This window comes from Anomalospiza imberbis, chromosome 5 (assembly GCF_031753505.1).
Source record: "Anomalospiza imberbis isolate Cuckoo-Finch-1a 21T00152 chromosome 5, ASM3175350v1, whole genome shotgun sequence".
NCBI classification, from domain to species: Eukaryota; Metazoa; Chordata; class Aves; order Passeriformes; family Viduidae; genus Anomalospiza; species Anomalospiza imberbis.
Window position 1 is genome coordinate 53,404,818 of NC_089685.1, and position 20,377 is coordinate 53,425,194.

Here is a 20,377-nt window from a genome sequence, read left to right on the forward strand (position 1 = left end):
TCCTGGATGAAAGTGCCCACAATATTACTGTCTGCTATGCGTGTTGATTTGGCCTTTAACTGATTTATCATAAATTAACTCATTTTGCCTCTATTGCATGGTATTGCACTATTTGTAGAATGAGCAGCAACCCCAGAGTTTCTACCCCATTATCAATCACTAAGCATTTGCTTTTGTTTTAGAACAGCAACTATTGTGAAGCACTTTGTAAGTCTTGACTGTGCATTTTGATTGCTTGTGGTTTATGATAAAAATCAGGGCTGTGAACGTTTTCCTTGCTGAAGGCCAAATGAGCCTTGCAAAAGGAACCAACCAAGCAACAAACAAACAACAACAAAAATTGGGAAGCAACATTTTAGCATACACTATAGTGTTACCCAGTAATGACTTTAAAGGCTTTTCAAAGGCCAGGATCCATATGGAATGGGACCCTTGACACCCACCTAACACATTACACCTTAGCTAGCTATTGACCCCAAAAGCCACAGATCATGCTAATGCATGATTTCCAAAGAGTAAGGGCAGCACTTTTCTTTTTAAGGACAAAGTCACGCAGCCCAGAATTTCCGAACTGTTCTTTGACCACTAAGAACCAGTATCACATGATTTAATTAAAGCTGTGGATCAGTACTTCTTCAATCATTAGATGAGACTCACAAAGTATCACCATTAAGATACCTATTGCATGCTACTTTTTTCTTTTTAGATGGAATTGGTGGATTTCTTTAGAATTACAGATGTTTCGAGGTCCTTCTCTTTTGGTTTGTCAGGAATGGTGATAGTTAAGGATTCCAATCCTGTTATCTGTGTTTTTTTGTCCGGTCAAAGCTTTACTCCCCATTAAGTGTATAGAAGAGAGAAAAAATCTGTGGTGACAGTCTGTGAGCCAGTGCTGTAACTGTCTAGTGCTCTGTAGCTGTTGGAGGTGTAGCCATGTCTGCTACAATTCACTTTTTAATGCTATAAATGAATTTAACAAATGCTTCTTTCAGTTAGGGCTGCAAAGGGATCTGTTCAATTGAATCTAGATAGCCATTAAGAAGTCTCTGCAAAGAGCTTAAGGGGCTCCTGCCAAAACAGGTTAAGCAATAGTAAACAATAAGCAAAGAAAATCAGTCTGTAACCCAGAGCACTGGAGTGTTTGAAGCTGTTTCTGACTCTCCTTCCACTCAGTTGTGCCTCAGTCTCTGTTCTGTAGTGAAAGAAGTGAAAGAATCTCAGAGGTCTCCATGAGCACTGCTTCCACCTGGCCTTTCTGAAAATGTGCAGGGGGACTGTCATCTCTATTGGATGTCAGTGTTGTTCAGGACATGTGTGACCTCTTCCTTCCTGCCTGTTCCTTCTTTATGTTACTGTTCTTGCTCCAGCATTTTTCCCTGCCTCCCGCTTTCCTGGGTCTGTAGCTCGTCTACTGTTCAGTTTGCTTTCCAAACACAATTCTGGCAGCATTGCTGAGCCCTGTGCTGGCCTCTGAGGTCCACAGTGACCTTGACTGCAGTAGGAGCTCCCCAGCTCTTCTCCCTGCAAAGCACTGAGCTCCTCTTTGTGCTTCAGGCTTTGGTGGACCAGAAAAATAGGAGCTCTCTTCCCCAATATCTTTTAGCACTATCTTAATTTCTTATCAGAATGAAGAACTTGTAAGTATTTAAATACATCTCTCCCACTTAATCAATTTCTTTTCAACAGCAGGAAGGGTTGCAGCACCGTTGTGTTTTCTGTTTATCTCAGAAACCTTGGTGATTTTATGTTGCTGCTCATTATCCAGTTATCAAAATTGTTTATGAGTTGATATTCTGTTCTGCTGCTGGAATATTTCATGTGAGGATTTAAATATCTTTCCCGCTGCTCACATAAATCTTTTGGCCATTATTTGATTAAAGACACTTCAGGGAGAAAAAATTAACTTAATTCAGTGATTCACTTTCACAAAATCAGGCACTCAAGAGTTTTCACTTGTTTTCTTTTTATTTAATGAGATCTTAGTAGGTATCTCTCTTGGTACCTTTCTTGTGGGCTCACTTTTTTCTCTTTTATTGTATTCTTTATTATTTTTTTTTTCTTTTTGTGATTTTGTTTTGGACTCTTTTTGATGGCAAGAACAGAATGAATGTGGAAACCTCAGTCTCCTGTTATTAAAAATTTTGCCCTAACTTGAAAATTTTTGCTCTATTTTTGGAAGTTATCTTTTTTTTTTTTTCTATCTGACTAAATATGGAAATGTGTCAATTCTGTGTGTAAATGGAATAATATCTGTTTTGATTTAAAAGCAGCCTTAGATAAAAAATAACCTGGTGTTGGATAGTTTTCCCTGAAATCAGGCTGTGATTTCCGTTGCTTTAAACCTGTAGACTTTGAGTTCTGAGAATGAAATATCACTCTTATTTCAAGATACAAGGGTGCCTCCCATAACTCTTGTTCTGGGGTATGTTCCTTTGTTTTACAGATAATATTTGATGTTCAGATCTGAAAATGAAGTATTCAATTTAACTGAATATGTTTTAGCTTATTTCATGAAACCATGAAAGGTGGTTGAAAATGAAATATTTGATAATTATAAATGGGTGAAACTGATGATGAATAGTATGCTCTTGCTTTTACATAACTGTTAAGGTTTAGATAGCAGAAAACTTTCATGAGGATATGAAAAAAAAAAAAATCAGAAACCATTGCAAGTCTGTTACAGTTCAAGAGACTTCATTTAAAGAGGTTTTTCTTTGTTTTTGACTTTTTCAGCCATTCCCCTAGGAATCATAGTTGTACGAGGAGATTGTGACTTGGAGACTTGTCGTATGTACATCGACCGACTGCAAGAGGTGAGGCTTCTGTGAATTCAGGTGTCATTCACAAGCCTATTTTATGCTTTTTTCTGTTCTGAGTGCCGGGGTCTAATAATTGCAACAACCACATTTCAAGAGTATTGCAATTTGCCTACCATTTAAACCAAAATTCTAGAATTAAGATATGATAATAAAAGGACTGAAAAATAGTCCTTAAAGAGGAAATTAAAAGTCATACTGATTCCTTTTAAATGATAACAGAATTGAAGTGGATGGGTGTGTTTACTTCTCCTTAATTTATAATGGAATACCAGGACTTTCCATATACCTTGTTGAAATTACATAAATTATGGATTAGAAAGTGTGTTATGCAAGGATAAACACTGTGGCATTTGAGGGGGTCTAATTATGTAAATGCCATTCTCTAATAATGGAGCAATATGAGACACCACTAGACAAAGCAAATATCAACTAGATATTTTCAAAGACACAGAAATGGGTGTTCATGCAGCTAACAATACTTTTGCTCTTACTCTTGAACAACTTGCCCCATGAGAGTTCATTCTACAATGCACTCTGGGAAATGCAGACTCCAAATGCCTCATTACCCGAATAATTTTAAATGTGAACGCCTTTAGAGATAAAATTAATGGATTTTCATTAATGTTTTGTCTCTGATTTTTTTTTCAATCTCTTAGTGATAGCTTTCAATAACATTTTCAAGTCTGATGACATTACATTCATAAACTATATATATATATATATATATACATATATATATATATATATATATATAGACATTTATAAGAATTTATAAATTTTTGGTCTAGTTTATGTAGGAACTATGAAGCTCATCCCTTCCATTGAACTCTTTGGGTTCCATTGACTTCCAATAGATTTTGGGACTCCACACTTTCAGTCTGACTATGAAACTTAGTACCTCACTTCAGGCTTTCACATCTTTGCATTTGAATCAGGATTCCCTTCATCAAATGCATTTCTGAACATTCAGATCTGGGGTGTGGCTATTATTATCAGACATAAATCCATATTGTAAGGTGGTGCATATTTGAAGTATCCAGTACAGAAAATTACAGTGAAATAATAATGATGATCTCATTAGATTAGAAATGTGATCTCACACTGAGTTCAGGCAGTTTTAGCTACAACCCCTGAAGGAAGCACAGCTAGATATTTTGGTTGAATTACCCGTAGTGGTTGTGGAGGAACTGTGTTTCTCCAACCTTTTGCAGGGTTTCTACTAATTTTTGCATGTGTGCTTGATTTGGCTCAGTCCCATTTGCTGGGAGTAGAGATGCCAAGGTTTGCTGAGCTCTGCCAATTTGAATGCTGCTGGAGGGCAGTGGTCTGCAGGCCAGGCTCTTTAGTAGACTATGTCATGTGCTGTAACTATTTGACAAAATCTCTATTAAAATAAATGAGATGCCTGAACCCTGTTAAATGTCAGGATCATTCTGATATGACCCTCTTGGAGTGAGGTTGTCTTAAAATGGAGAGAACTGTCAGTGATTTTCTTTAGTGCATTAATCACTCAGAAATATTTGCAAAAGTGTCTTAAAGATTTTTGGCTTATTTTCATTAATTTTGTTGCTGATATTGTAAATTTAGGTAGTTCTCTTGGGACAAATAGATTTTTTTTAACCTGATAAAGATACATTAGTGTGATCTCTTCTTGAAACAATTTTTTTTGGGTCAAATGCATACAAATCTAAACTTTGAGTGAGCTTTCCTTGACTTTTTTGTGGAGTTTGCGTCATATGCTTAAAACCAGTGAAAAATATTTGCAAAATGATTTGTGTTTGCCCAACCACTTCAGATAGTAGAACTACAAACAGCTTTTGTTGTTGCTTTAATCTTTTTCATCACTGCCATGTCCTTCATTCTCCTGCTAGGACCTACAGTCAGTAACCTCTACTACACAGAGAGTTCATTACCAGGTAAGAAAAATTTTCCTTTTAGTATCAGAACAGAAAGAGGTTTAAAAATGGGAATGACACTCTTTGCATTTGAACCCATAAGTTAGAATAATTTCTGATTATCTGATTTACCCTTAAATATTGGAAGCTAGTTCTGCTTTCTCTTGGAAAAGTTTTGTGGAGTCACCTTTAAAATTAGCAAAGTTTGATGATGCTAGTGATATTGCAATAGCAGTATTTTCAATATTGAAGTGAATGAGAAAATGTGTCCTGTAGGACAAATGACAAAAGTAAAATTGTTTCTCTGTCTGAGAAACTGAATAATTACATGTTGTATTGCATAGCTGTTGTAATAAAGTCTGTCACTGAGGGGAAAAAAAGGTGTTTTGGCAGGCCCAGCCTCTTAATAATTCTGGACAGGACAGCCATCTACCTTTACTTTACATAATCTTCAGGATAATTTTTAGTCCATCCTAAGCACATATGTGTTTTCTGCATGAGATAAATAGGTTTTAGTTTGGGAGGATAGTTCTTAAAATTGGTCTCATTGTGCTTTACAACTTTATTCTACAATTTATGAAATACAGAACTTGTCTCTTCAGTTGGAAGTATGGTTGAGAGTGCATATTTCTCTCAGTAAAACAACTCATTGTAGAGTGCTTAAATTGGAAGTAAACTGAGTGAGACTAACTCTGCTGACTCCTGAAATGATTTGATATTAGCATGGAGACTTGGCACAAACCATGGTCAGTTGACATAGTGCTTAGGATCACAGGACAAGTTTGCATGGTGCTGATAGCATCTTCCTAGAAATAACAATGCAGGTCTTGTTGGATCAGCAGGAATGAGTTCACTGAGAAAGCATACAGAGACCCAGCCTACAGGAACCAATTGTGGTGAAATTGCAGATAATTTCTTTGGGGTTAATGATTACTCAGGGGATGCAGAATTCTAGTTTCACGAGAATGCCTGTAGATGCACTGACTGCAGACACTATAAGAAAATTCAATTTGGCATGTTTTCTTGGACTTGCCTTCTTTATATCAGTTGATGGCTTGTTTCTTTGTTTCCCTATCCAATGCTAACTTTGTATTTTTGACATTTCCATCAATCATTGCCCTGGAACTGGGTTTTAGAACAGTGTTAGTGTCTAGCAAATTGACTAATAAACCAGCATGTATGATTCTGTTCCACTCATTATGAATTAACCTAAGTGGCTGCTGACTGCTCCATGTGTAGGAAACTGCCTGAGGTAAAATGAAGAACAAAATCTGTGTATATGGGGAGATGTAAAAGAGAGTATGAAATGTCAGAAATCAGCTCCATACTTGGCTCTAACCTCTGCAGTTACAGCAGTATATAAATTAGTTGCCTACCCATCTTCTCTAGTGCACAGCAGTGTGAAAACCCTAACATTGCATTCATTTTTTATGATGCCACATTTGAAATGCACCCTCTCTGTGTTTTGTCTTCAGCACTTGTTTGTCTAGTATTCTTGCTTTGTTTTTTTTTCCTCAGTGGTTCATTTCTGCAAATTGTCTCATTAGGTTAATTTGAGGGTTTTTTCATATTTGTTGTTATCCCTCTACATATTACAGAAATGGGAAAAAGAGGAGGATAAAGGGCATGAATAGGGTGCTTGAGCTGATGGAAATGTCTTCATACCTCACTAATAAAGTGTCATGGGTACTTTTAAATCTCAAAAATGCAGTTTTCTTGTGTGATTCCTCTGCAGTTCAAAACATAGGCAGTCAGCAGAAATATAATCAAACCCAGGTGCAAATGAGAAAAAAAGTATACTGAAGTGTTTTCTCATTCTGTTTTGTTTCTCTAATGAGTTTAATGCTCACAAAATATTCTCTTGGGCCTGAAACTTTGCAAGCTAGTTCCACAGTTGAACCATAATGAAGTCTTGGAGGGAGTATGTCACAATGTGCAATTTGTGACTCTAGTTGGCATTTACCAGCAGTGTTCCTATCTTCATCTTCTCAGCATTTGGTACTCTATGAATTTTAATCATTTCTCCTCTTTATAGAAACTGCATTTTAGTACACACCATTGGATGTTTTCTTCCTTTTGTCCTTTGTGTTGCAGTCCCCTCCATTCGACACAGAGTAGACTAAATATTAAGATTTGTGCATGTAGATACAATGATGTCAGCAAGCCTAGTGGGTCTTGGAGATTTTTGATTTTCTGACAAGCACTCCACTGGCAATACAATCAAACCTAAAATCCCACAAATCTGTTTGCCCGTATTAGACAAAGCTGTATTTTAAATCTGATTCTATTAAATCCCTGAGATGTGTTATTTGCTCCTCACGTACAGTTATAGTTCACTTAAAGGGATGTTTTGCTGTCATTGTCTCCATCTCTGTGATGCTGGATACCATAAGCTGTATATGAGACTAAGGTTAATGGGATCAAGTAAAATCCTTCCTGTTCTTCCTTTTTCTTTTCCTGCCATGTGACTTGATATACTCTCTGTGGTCTGTTGTCTGAAAGAGGAGTAAAATTTAATCTTGAGCCAACATGAATTGACAACATTTATGGATATACTGATTGTACTGCTTAAGATGTGAATGAAGCTAGAATCTGTGTCTATACAAATTGTGTTTGCCAAAGATCCATGCTTGTGTTTTTCCTTGTGCAAATATGTTTGTGTTTAAATGTTATATGCAGCAGATTTTGGAAGTTGGCTGACCATTCACTGGCAGCATGGAGCCAGAGCCATGATCATCCTCTGATCTCTTAGATCACTTTTGATCCCTTTTGTCTCTCCAGTAAGACCTAAAAACACATGGGATAGCCTGTTTGAGTCTTTGATAAGTACAGGTCAGGAAGAAGATCTGCATTCCTCCTCAGTAATTTCATTTGGTTCCTGGGTTATATAGATTTTGCACATTGTGCAATGTCAGTAAAGCAAAATGAAAAAGTCAAAGTCTAGAAAATAGTCCTTTTCAGAGAAGAAACAGTTTGCTGGGTTTTTAAAATAACATAATTTTCATGCCTTATCCAGGACCAGGAAAGCTCTTTCCCCAGAGTACTTTCTGTTCAGAGGCTCTCTCCTAGATGGTGCTTCCTAGATGGTAAGTGCATCTCCCTTCTGCTGTGCCCAGCATGCTGCCTGCTTCTGGAGGATAGTTCTGAGTGTATTACTAGAGAGGGATAACTGTTTCTTCTTGTTATACTGAGTGGGTAAAAAAGGAGCTGAGTGCCCCCCTTTCCCCTCTAAAAAAACAAAACAGGCTCTTCATCTAACAATCAAAATGCCTGCTGTAGCTTTTTCATGCCACAGAGAGGAGTTCCCCTGAGGCAGGTTAGAAGCTTGGTTTATCAGCGCCTCTGCTGTGATGAGCAGACATTATTGCGTGCACTGCCCGCGCTCAGAGTGCAGCCAGTTGTGGCAATTCACTGCTGCTGGTAAAGGCTGAGTTCTTCACCCTGGTTTCTCTGCAGATGCTGTAGTCTTTAGGCACTACAGTGTGCAGGTGACAGAAAGGTGTACCTCCCTTTCCTTGTAACTCTGCGCTGGAGAGCTGCACTTGTATTTGACCCAGACTTTGTCAAAGCAGGTGACTTATCTGGGCCTTATATCAGGCTCCAGAGCACAGGAATTAGCAGCTGAAATGGATGGCATCTGCTTTTACAAAAGCTTCCGCATGGGGAGGCTTAAATTTTTAATGCTCAAAACAAAACCAAATTTTCCTTGGCAATTTCTAATCACCATTCCTTGTCACTCATGAGGGACATTGATAAAAGCCATAGTTAGAATCTGTTTGGTTTTTGGAGAAAGCTGGATGGGTAGATGTGTTCAGTTTTTGTCTTTAGTATTTGATATTCCTGTGAGATGCCAAAACCTCCAATCCTACATCACTGTGCTCTTGTGTCAGAACTGCAGAGTGAATGAACCTGATTTCACTCACCCAAATAAATGCAAAGCAGATACCAAAAAAAAAAATCACATCTGGTGAAGCACATTGTAGATGGTAAATACTTGTGGGTTTAGTAATATAAATTATTTGGCAATGACAAGATTCAAAATATGTGCTTTATTTAGTGAATCCCCCTATTTTCATGTGTTTTTCATGAGTAGCATAGATTTTCCTTGAGTAATTCAGAGTCAATATCTGTGGCCAAGTATTTGATTTATAAAGAGCTCCTAAGCTCCTAACTGTTCTTTAGATTCAGAATTTGAATTAATCCCATTAGACCCATCAAATTCAGTATATGCTTGCTATACTGTCATGGGAACAAGGCAGCTTTTTCTGTCACATATTTTAATGTAATCAATTCTTCTTATGAGGCTGAAATAAATTTTATACATTTAATTTTTTTTTATTTTAAGTTAATATTTTCAGTGACCACTGTTTCATTGAGCCTTATCTTTAAATCCAGCATTTAATGGGGTATGAATATTGCAAAATTGTAGAATGTTAAGGGTTGGAAGGGACCTTAAAGATCATCTAGGCCTGACCCCCCCTGCTGTGGGCAGGGACACTTCTCACTAGTTCAGATTGCTCAAGGCCTTACCCAGCCTGACCTTGAACACTGCCAGGGTTGGGGCATTCACAAGTTCCCTGGGCAATCTGTTCAACTATCTCACCACTCTCACAGTTATTTCTTCCTAATATCCAGCCGAAATTTCCCCTTTTTTCAGTTTGTACCCCTTACTTCTTGTCCTGTCACCAGAGTTAATGATGAAGAGTCCGTCTTCAGCCTCCCTGTAGACCTCTTCAGATGCTGGAATGTTTCTTTGAGGTCTCCATGCAACCTTCTGTTCTCCAGGCTGAACAGCCCCAACTTTCTCAGCCTGTCTTTGTAAGGGAGGTGCTTCAGTCCCCATATCAACTTCACAGCCCTCCTCTGGACTTGCTCTGACAATTCCAGGTCCTTCTTGTGCTGGGGGAGCAGAACTGTACACAACGCTCCAGGCGGGGTCTCACAAGAGCAGAGGCAGAGAATCCCTTCCCTAGAATCCCTTCCCTTGACCTGCTGGCCACTTTCCTTCTTACTAAAGCCCAGGACATGGCTGGCTTTCTGGGCTAAAAGCTCACCCAGCTGGCTCATGCTGAGTTTTTCACCAGCCATCACCCCCAAGTCCTTCTCTGTAGGGCTGCTCTCTATCTCTTCTCCACCCAGCTGTAGGTGTGCTGGGGTTGCCATGGCTCCTGTGTAGGACCTTGCACTTTGTTGAACTCCATGAGATTTGCACTGGCCCACCTCTCAAGCATGCCAAGGTCCCCCTGGCTGGTGTCCCTTTCCTCCAGCACGTTAACTGCTCCACCAAGGCTTGTGTGAGCAGGGAACTCGCCAAGGGCATGCTCAATCCTGCTGTCCGTGCCACTCGCAAAGATGTTGGTCACAGTACTGACCCGAGACACGCCACTCGTATAGAAATTAACTTATGTTCTTGTGGAGCCACTGTGACTTCCCTGACACAGGGGTTATTTTAGGAGCCAGTGTTGTTAGTGCAGCCCATCTTATCCATGCAGTCCTGCTCAGACTATTTTTGCTGTTGTTTCTCTGTCTTGCAGCAACTTCTGCTGATCGTTTTTACCGCATTGACAGATCTCAGGTAAATCCTTATTTGTTTTTTGTTTCTATAGATTTCATTTTTTTTAAAGCTACATCAAATGCATCTTAAAATGAATTATCTGCCATTCTTCCTGTATATTGCTAAATGTTACTCATGATGTCTCATGAGAAGTAGAGAAGAAAATTTTGGGTTGTTTTTTAATTGATCTAATTCACGTTGTTTCACTGAAGTCTTGTATCTGCTGACCATCTGCCATTCTGTTTACTACCAAACTGATACAGATCAGAATTTTCTGCAATTGTTTTCCTTATCAAGTCTTACTAGGGGCATCTGTGTGGCACTGATGTATTTTTTTTATCTTTTCACTGATATTTTTAGGCACCAGAAGTCCTCATCCTGTGTGTGCGTGTGTGTGCGCACCATGAAATAGCTATGGAAATTAAGATGCTGTTACAATTTGAGAATTATGAAAAGAGATGTACAAAATATTCACCTCAAAACAATGTGTATTTTTGCTGGATTCAAACCTGTGGCATAGATCTGACAATCTGACAGTTTTTTAAAAGACACTTAAAATTTTACACTGCTTTTGGTGTTTCTGATTTGTATCCAGAACAGGCCAACTAGCGGCCCAGCATTAAGAGCAAATTGTTGGTTTCACACTGTGGTTGTTTGTATCCGGTCCCCCTGAGAGCTGTGTAAGCTGTTTCTGAATTACATGAACATTTTGCTGTTTCTTAGCAAAAGCAGCTGGTGCTTTAGCTCAAGCAGAAGGAGCTGTGACTTTAGTTCAGAGCTCCTATGTTCAGTGTCTGCATGTAGACACCGTGGGGCTTCTTTGCACACAGTCAAATAAATGGTTTGATGTTGTAATCTAACATTGGAAGGCAGGGATGAAGAAGATGCTGCTACAGATTAAACTGGGCAATTTGACTCTGTTTGGCTTATTCTGCATTTCTCTAATCCTTGGCACTGTACTAATGGCCATTTTTAATGCCTACTCCTTCATCCTGTGATTCTGTGGGGAAAATATTAAATACTGTGTGTTGGTCCCAGCACACAAACAGTGGCACATTTTCTGCCCATTTCCCTACATAGACAGGCTTACTCACACTCAGTGGTTTTTTTTTTTTTTTTTTTTTTGAAAGACAATAAGCCTTCAGTGTCAATAACAAAAATAAAGGATTGAGAAAGAGAACTTTGGTAATGGAGATGTGAAAACAGAATGTACAACTGTTGGAGGACTGGAAGAGTACCCCCAAACAATAAAAAGTTCTCTCAACCATCATCAAAGAAGAGACCTCAGGTGTTGGTCCTCATTTCAAAATGCAAACCTCAGCTTTATGGGAAGACCTCCAGGTTTCATCAGAATGGCATAGTCATTGAGTAACAGCCTTTTAAATATTGCTGTGAGTGTGCAGCTTGCTCAGGAGGCATCTTGTTTGGCTTGAAATCAATGACATATAAATTGGTGGCTTCTGTGGCATTGATTTTAATGTGTGTGTATATATGAGTACACACTTAAATACAAAGAGTCCCTTGAATATTCTTCAGGGAACCTGACATGCACTCAACTCATTCTAGGGCAGCTGGGTACTCTGAGGGACCAGTGATGCTGCAGGTTCATTATTTGTTGCTTGTGTCACTCTGACAGGAACATTTGCACTTTGTGACGGAAATTTCGCAGGACGAGATTTTTATTCTGGACCCAGAGATGGTAATGTCTCAGCAGGCGGGGACGCCACCAGGAATGCCTGACCTGGTAGTGGAGCAGGCAACTGGGTGAGTGCTGCTGGAATCTGGTTTTCAGCAGTTGTATTACAGATGGGCATCTCTTTCTGGTTCCCTTTCTGAAGGATTAGGAGATGTGGGAGGGCAGGTATTCTGTAGGAACAAATCCAGCTGTGGTAATGACAGGAGGAAAGTAGTAGGCTTCCTGGAGCACACAGCAGGACTAGTGGACTTCAGCACCTTTTAAACACTTCACACCACCTGACCCTAAATCCTGCCATAAATGTCTAACGATTGGGTTACAAACTTCTCTGCATGGTCAGAGCTCTGATCCCGCTGTGTAAAACCCTGAAGCCCTTTGTGTCTAAGAATGATCATGAAGTGTCTCTATTTCTTATCATCCTCCTGACAGACCAGAAATGCTTCTGTTCGTCTTTAGGAACAGCACTCATAGTGAATTAATCTATTTGAACTTGCTGTGGGCTGAAAAATGCTGGCAACCAATGAGCAATGAAAGACAGCTTCCAAGTGGGGTGTGAATGCCTTTCTGTTGCTCCTTCTCTCCTTAGAATACCGGAGCGGTGGAACCCTGCGGTTCGGAAGAGGATGCTGAGTGACAGCAGCCTTGGAAAGATTTCTCCCCACTACGAGGTACCTGACAAACAAAAGGACGCCAGCCAGACACATATGCTGCAGTAAGAGCCCTCTGCATTTCTCTGCTTGATGATGCACTGTTCCTGTCACCACAGACAACTCCTAATGTCTCCTTTAAGCTTAATGGATTGTGCTGATGTGCTGAAATTATAAATACTTTTTTTCTATTTCTCTTTTGCTTCTCCCTTATGTTCCTCCTCTTTGTTCTTTATTTTATGTTCTTGCCTTTGTTTCATTCTCTGGGCATCCTCTCCTTTTTGTAAACCTAAATCCGAGTTTTTGAAAGAAAATATCTTATTTTGGATGTCTGAAGTTCCAGCTAAGAAAATCTTCTTGTCAACTGGTTTGGTGAAAGGTCAAAGCATTTACCCTCAAGGCAGCTCTGATGCATTGTGATAAAGCAGAAACCTCTAGAACTGCTGCTTGCTGTCAAAGATGTAGGCAAAGGTTTTCATATAATCTTGAACCATGTAGAGTGGCTGTACAGTGGTTTTCTTTTTGATAATTTCCCCATAAAATAAATTTTTACCTTAGTACTATCTGCTATGTTCAGAATGATTTAAAAATAACTCTTGTTCTGCTTACCTATGTTAGAAATTGTTTTCAACTTTTTGGTTATTTCACTTTAGATTTTAAAAACCATCAGTGGATCACTACCAAAGGTTAGATGGGAAATGTCTGTCAGAACTCTGTTGCTGGCTTTGAAAGTTATTTGTGTTTTGACGTCTTATTCCCCCCCATTCCCCAGCAGTTATGTATAATTGAGATTGTTGTTCTACTGTATCGGCAACCCTGTGGGCAAGTTTTAAAACTTAGTATGGAAAAATTTGGAATAGTGACAATGGGGCCTTTTTTTCAGGTTTTTTTCTTCTGTCAGGATGCGTGTGGGGTTGCAAGGGCTGCAAGGTACAGGGCAGGCAGAGCCTACAGCTTTGGGACAGGTGCAGTGTGGATGGCAGGCTGTCTAGCCATGAGGCTACCAACTGGAAACTTTCCAGCTAACTGGAAACTACTGTCAGGAGGAGATGCCATGGCAAGAAAGGCTGATCAAGGTACCACTGTCAGGAGAAAATTGCCTGGTTTTCTCCTTGAGGGGTTCTGGCTCAGTTCTTGATACTCTTTGCAAGTGAAGAATGGTGAATGTAGGTTCATTTTTCCATAGACTGGAATGGAAGGGCCCAAAATCTGAAGCTGGAAAAGCTGTGAGAAAAATTATGCTTAGACAGTTTTAGGCAGTGTGGAGAGATGGTGAGAACATGTGGACTAATTTCTTATTGATAGGAAGAATGATTTTGTTTACATCAGCATGACTGGAAATGCTTGCTTAGCCGTAGCAATTACATTTGGTGGATTTATTAAGTACAAAGTAAGCTAGTAGCATTGCTCAGAGTAGTGTCCCTGTCACTGCCTACTATGAGGAATTGTTAACTTTACAATTTCTCTAAACTTTAAATGTTTTGGCTGAAATTTTTCATGCTAAGGCTCAGTCTATGACTGATTCTTTTTCTTTTAGTAAAAACTTTAACAAAAAAGCCAGTTCTTTCTGGAGACAAAATTTGTGGGAAATGTGTTCTTTTCATGACCTTCCTTCTAATAAATAAATAAATCCAGTGGTTCTTTCCTGAGATGTGTTAGTGCTGGTAGTGGAATGAACCTCATTGGAATTAAATTTTGGAAGCTTGACATTTAGTAAAATGTCATCATAATACCAGGGAGATGCCTTTTGCTGCCTTGAAAATTACCCCTGAATTTGCCCTGCTGATGAGGTTGTTTGTACACTTTGGAGACACCTCAGATTCAAGAGCTCTGCTTTCAAACGTTTCTCTCTGTCCATGCTCACAGAGGAGTTGTGCTCCTCTGTGCTTAATTCAGGTTGCAGGCCTGCCTGCAGGGCTGAGGGAAGTGGGACTGTGCTGCTCATTAGCTGATCTCCAGCAGCAAGGAGAAAAGGGATGCATCAGTCATAGTCAGATGGAGATGGTCAGGAGAAGGTGTGTGAAGGAACAAGGAAAAGAGGTTGCAAGAGCCAAAGGAGTAGAAGCAAAAAGAGAGCATGTGCAGGAACTTGGGGAACAGGATTAAAGGATGGAGCTGCTAAGGGCACAGAGGACAACCAGGTGTCTGGGGAGTCAGAATGGGAGTAATGAAAAGGAGGAGGGCATGGGGTACAGATAGGTAAGACACGAGTGAGACAGGCTAGGGGCATGGGGGAAGGGTCTATGTCTGTTTCTCTCCAGAATACAGAATTCTGGCTTTAATCAGGTTATTACACAGGTGGGCAAGCTCTGAAATATGTTTAGACAGTGCTTCACTTGCTACCAAGGTGGAAGGTGTATGGTAAATGAGTCAGGGGAACACATTGGAGGTATTACTAAATTTAAGACAGTTGAATGATGCTCTGTGGGAGCATCTGAGAGAAGAATTTCTGAATGGAGGATTTACAACAAACTTTTTGCAAGTGGCTGGTTAGCCATGGGCTCCTCATTCTGCGCATACCCACTGTGAAGTAGGTTTGGTTACTGGGAGGCCACTACAAGGAGGTCTTGAAAGATCTTCTCAGGCTGGAAACTAAGAAATAGGATTTCTATTGCCTCACGTTGTATGACTAAAATAAATGGAAAGTTTGTGCCTGTTTTCCCAGCTGTAGAATACAGATAATATTGCAACCTCACCTTAAAGGAGCACAGTGAGGGTAAATTTCATTTTCTTAAGAAACCTGGATACTATGGGGATACTCTGTTAGAGATGCTTAGCAGGGCATGGGTCATTTTGCATTCTGTGAGCAGTTTTGGCAGTGTGAAAAAATAAATCTTGAGCCTTTGCAGTGCATGTACAGAGGATATCAAGCAGGTTTTGACTTAAACACTGAGGCAAGAGTCCAGTAGAAGAAAATAGAAAGTAACAATGTGACTAAAAGTTTTCATAACATTTGAGTGCAACAGGGTTACAGTATGATATGAGATCCCAAATTTCCAAGCTTCTAGATGTTTGACTTAACAATCTAAAAAATCTCTCTAACGTGGTGCTTTAAAGAAAAAATCAGTACTTTAGAAAAATTTATTATATTTTGGCAGCTGAAGTTGCTCACAGGTTCCTTGCAGAGATTTGTCCCTTCAGAAATTATTTTTCAATTAAAACTTGAGAAAAGTATCTCAGCAAAATTCCTAAACAAGAACATGGCAGAGAACAGAGCTGTCAATTTCTCCTGTCCACAGAGCCCTCATGGATCTTCTAAGAGTCATCAGCATCCAATGTTTTTATCTAGTCAGAAATATTGTACAGCTCAAAATGCATTATACTTTAGCCTAGGGCAAATGACAGGGGGCTAGGTGTGAGAGAAAGTGCCATAGCTGACTCACTGGGAGCGCTTTCTCAGGGGTCATTTTTTCTCCTAAACAGGGTATGACCAGAGCTGGTCATAAAATATCTTCAGGATGCTTAGAGTGTATCTGTCATCACTATATACACACATACAGATGTGTGTGTGTGTATATATATATATACATCCATATGAAACTTCTTTAAGATGAAGGTATTATTTCTGACAAGTGAGGAATGTAGCTAAAAATTCAAAGTTGAATGCTCCCTTATTTCAATAAATGAAAGCAGAGAACGGAATACGTAATCCAAAAATAACTATGATGTTAGGTGTTGCTTTTGATCACAAGCTTGTTTGGTTAAAGCATAGTGTGACTATAATGATTTTGAGGCAGGGGTCTTTCTGAGAGAAAAATTAGGCTTTTATTTTCAATTAACTGAACTTCATGTTATTTTCTGTTGGTTAATAGTATTTCATGTTTTTTTCCTTATTTGGTGGCTTTTTGATCTGTGATGGATTGGACAGGACATGAAACAGTGTCTTGATGCAGTAACTACGAGCTGGGGCAGATTGTAGTTTAATAGGAACATCAATTAGCGTGAACACTGTATTAAAAAAACCCACACTGGGAAGACGATTTACTAGGACTAGAGGTGCTTGATCTTGAAAAAAGATAAATATTCTGGTCTGACTGGACTGATGCAGGAAATTGGACTCTTCCTTTGTACATGAGTAGTTTCATTCTATGATTAAATGGTGCAGTGAGATGCAGAAGACCTCACAGCCTGCTGTGTGTTTGTTGTTGGCCATATATTTCTCTTCCTAGTTGTTTGTCACCCTGTTATATGATGAGAGCTGGAAAATTCGATAAAATAAAAACCCCAACAGCATACAGAGATGAAAAGGTGACTATATCTTGGTAGAGGTTTAATCCATATCTTTTAATTGAAGTCATTAATTTTCCCACCATTTGGGGACGTAACCAGCACTTTTCTAGCATCTGTCCAGCTGTGATGGCAATGTGTTTCCCAAGCTGCTGGCTGCCTTTTCTGAATCAAGTGCTTGGCTTGTGAAGGGTGGGCGAAGGTTGGCCAGAATGCCATCTGGTCTTGTCAGGGAGAGGAAGAAAAAATCGCCTGTAGGTGCTGGAAGATGGCTGCAGCCCTTTCCACTAAATAGGCATTAATTAGCTAGTAATACCATCCAGACGTTGCTTTATGAAGCTATAATAACCTAGAGGGAATGCTATAATAACCTAGATTCTAAGAGGGAAGAAGAAAAAGGCTAAATGCCAAGTGTTTCACTCAACCACAAGAATTTGATCATTGCCCAGGAAATCAGTGTGACAACACAGATGTTACAACGTGCTTTAGGGTATTTTTTAAAGATAAATCTTCATGTATTACAAAATGAGAGGAGCATCAGGGATACAAATTTGCATGTAGAAAGGAGAAAGAATGCTCATTTAGTAGAAGCTTAGAAACTATAAAGAGGTGATTGAGAACATGCTAGGCAGGCTGCCTGGTGACAGTGAATCTTTAAAACTTCAAAGGTTAGTAAGGACTTGGGAAATCCAAGGGTTTCCCCGAAAAATATTGTATTGGAAAACTCAGCATCAGCTCCTTAATAGGCAGAGTTGTCTACCCTGGTGTTTTTGATAGAAAAATCTGAATTAATTTTCAGGTTCAGATTTAGTTCAAGTTGCATTTATAAAATGACACTGCAAGAGTGAAGTGTGTATGTCTTAATCAGGTATTTGTACACCTGTAAGAATTGCTTTCCATTTTGCAGATGAGGCTCTATGAGTACTGATTGCTTTCAAACAAATCTTATTTTAGTGAAGGTGTAAATCACCATTACCTTTACTGTACACTTCTGTGTAGTCCATATAACAGAACGTAAATATACCAGAGTGCAGTGTCTGTTTTTTGCTCAACTCTCCCTTTTCTTTCAATTCTGTTGTCTTGGATACTCTTACAAATAGCTTGTAAGGCATCTCTCTCACTACCTAAAAGTGGAGAGATTTGCCAAAAGCAACTCTGCCTTTTGCTAGGAAAGTGACGTAAAAAAGGTGGGGTTGTCACTGGAAAGGGAGACGTAGACCCAAAGAAGGGGGAAAGTGTTTTAAAGAGGACTTGAAATTATTGAAGAAGAAGGTAAACATGGGCTAAATAGAAAAAGAAATTCAAAGAAAGCAAAGAAAAATAAATTCTAAGAATACAGCAAAGGAATAAGAAATTATTTGAAGGGAAAACAAGTTCCCTATGTGAGACTGAGCATGAAAAAAGTGATGCATTTTGGTGTGGGGTCTGATCCTGTATTTTTAAAGCTGTTGCTATTTCTCAGCATGATGAAATCAAATACTTAAAATTTTATACACATCCTACATAAAAGCTACAATTTATCCAACATTAGGCAAACCTTTCTTCAGTTCCTCTATAAATATTCCCTTACCTCCACTTATGAAGAATTCTTTGACAAGGATGGCACCTGTTAATTTTTTTTAGTCTAGTGCACAGGTGTGATAAACAATGTCATGTATTTTAAGCTTCTGTTGTGAATATGATTTATCTATACAAATCAAGTTCTTAGCAATGTTCATTGTTTTGGGAGATTTTCAGTGGGGAAAAATGCAAGAGTTCTTCAGGGACTCCTGGCCATGTCTGATTAGCAGACACACCTTGACTCAGCTGTAGAAGAAAGGCAGAGTTGGGAGAGGAAAACACTGCTGAAAAGAGAGAATGAAGAGGAATGTTCATACTGAAATATCTTTGCAAAGACTGGCCTGCATGAGATATGCTCTTGGTTTATTCTGAGTGGATAAAACATGAGAACAGATGCTCTCAACTCAGGATTCAAGAGGCTTTGTGCTATTTCAGCTGGAGTGATACCATCTCAGCAATGGTTCTGGGCATAGACAGATCCTGGCCTTCAGTTCTGGTGTCTGAAGGCACAAAAGCAGGACAAAGCAAAGTGGTGCCACACACAAGCCCTGCTAGGTCAGGGGATGAGCCATGGCTTTGTGGTGATGGCGTGCACTGCGCCTGAGGGACCTTTGCAAACAGTGAGAATCAGATGGTTCTGGAAGTTATTCAAAACAAACTTTCAGCAACTTCTGCTGTTACCTTTAAGTCATTGCATACAGGCAAAACCTCATTTAATGATCTCTTCCTCTGTTTTGATTAGTAGAAGTTTTATGTCACTACTGTCAAGTCTTGACTTATCTACAGAGAACTGGGCTGTAGAAAATTTATGGCTTTTACTTCTCAAAATTTTCTGCAACAGTCATTAGTAATTGGTACTTACATGTCATCTTGACAATGCCAGCCCAGTAATACTGAGCTTTAAGACACAGGTTTTGCTTCTGCACTTATTAACCATAATTGGGAAAAGGAGAAATCAGAAATTGGTTTAGATTTGCATATCTATAACCTTATTTGTATATGTGAATGCAACACAGAGAGTGTGTGTTTTCTTCAAGAATGAAATCTCCAGCCTCTGCTGTTGAGGCGAGGGGTTTTAGTAACAGTGGGCACAGGTGAGGTGGGTTTGTGCATCCGCCCCTTCGATAGATGGCAGAAACAGAGCACATCCTGTACTGTGTCCTGTACAATGTTCTTTTTCTCCTCAGTACTTATTACCAGTACATCTCATCATTCAGCATGTAGCTCCCCAGAGTGGATTGGGAGGGATTTTGGCTTCCTCTTTTCTCACCAAGCTGCCCCCTCTTAATGACTTTTGTGGCATCTCAACACCTGATGTGCAGCTGAGGAAATTCACCCTGCTGGCAAATTATTTTGACAGACAGTGACATGCAAAACACTCCCACACACGATGAGACTACAAATTGGCTTCTTTAGAGAGATCTTGCTTCTTGACTGGCATCCTACTTTCCAAAAGGGAAATGCAAGCAGTTCAGCTCTCCTCCTCTCCTTGGGGCAACTTCAAGCAACAGAATGCACATGTACTTGACAAAGGAACCATCTCACCTGAATGTTAAAAAGTCAACTACCACCTAGCTTGAAAATGCCTTCTGAATATTCCCAGTAGACAAAGGGACAAAGCCAGGTTTTCCACATGGAATGTAAGTTTTTTATTTTGGAGTGCATTTAAAGGATAAAAAAATCATGTTGGCAAAGTAAGGATAGCTGGGTACCTTGGTTTACCATAACAGTTATTAATCTGCTTTCCACTCTCTGGCTGATAGCCAGGACTGAAGCAGTGGAGTCTCTTTTATCTTTTTTTTTTTTTTTTTAAAGACTGTGTTCCTTTTCCCCTTTGCTTCCATCCTTGCTTGCCTACTTTAGTCCTTGGTTTGCAAAGCAGAATCTTCTCTGAGAAGTAAAACAGCTTTACAGCAAAGAAGGCAGTAATATATCAAGAGAAAAACTACTCATAATCTTGTTTTCTTTTTTTCTGGATA

At 39.4% G+C, this 20,377-nt stretch overlaps 1 protein-coding gene across 6 annotated transcripts in view; it reads left to right on the plus strand.

Moving 5' to 3' along the window:
* DGKI (diacylglycerol kinase iota) overlaps positions 1 to 20,377 on the plus strand; it is a 197,241-nt gene that overhangs the window by 139,988 nt on the left and 36,876 nt on the right. For all 6 annotated transcript variants that reach the window (XM_068190843.1, XM_068190841.1, XM_068190842.1 and 3 more), the window contains 6 exons: positions 2,734 to 2,813; positions 4,691 to 4,735; positions 7,731 to 7,800; positions 10,249 to 10,289; positions 11,905 to 12,032; positions 12,551 to 12,676. In XM_068190843.1, coding sequence (XP_068046944.1) covers positions 2,734 to 2,813; positions 4,691 to 4,735; positions 7,731 to 7,800; positions 10,249 to 10,289; positions 11,905 to 12,032; positions 12,551 to 12,676 — 490 coding nt within the window. The remainder of the gene's footprint in view (positions 1 to 2,733; positions 2,814 to 4,690; positions 4,736 to 7,730; positions 7,801 to 10,248; positions 10,290 to 11,904; positions 12,033 to 12,550; positions 12,677 to 20,377) is intronic.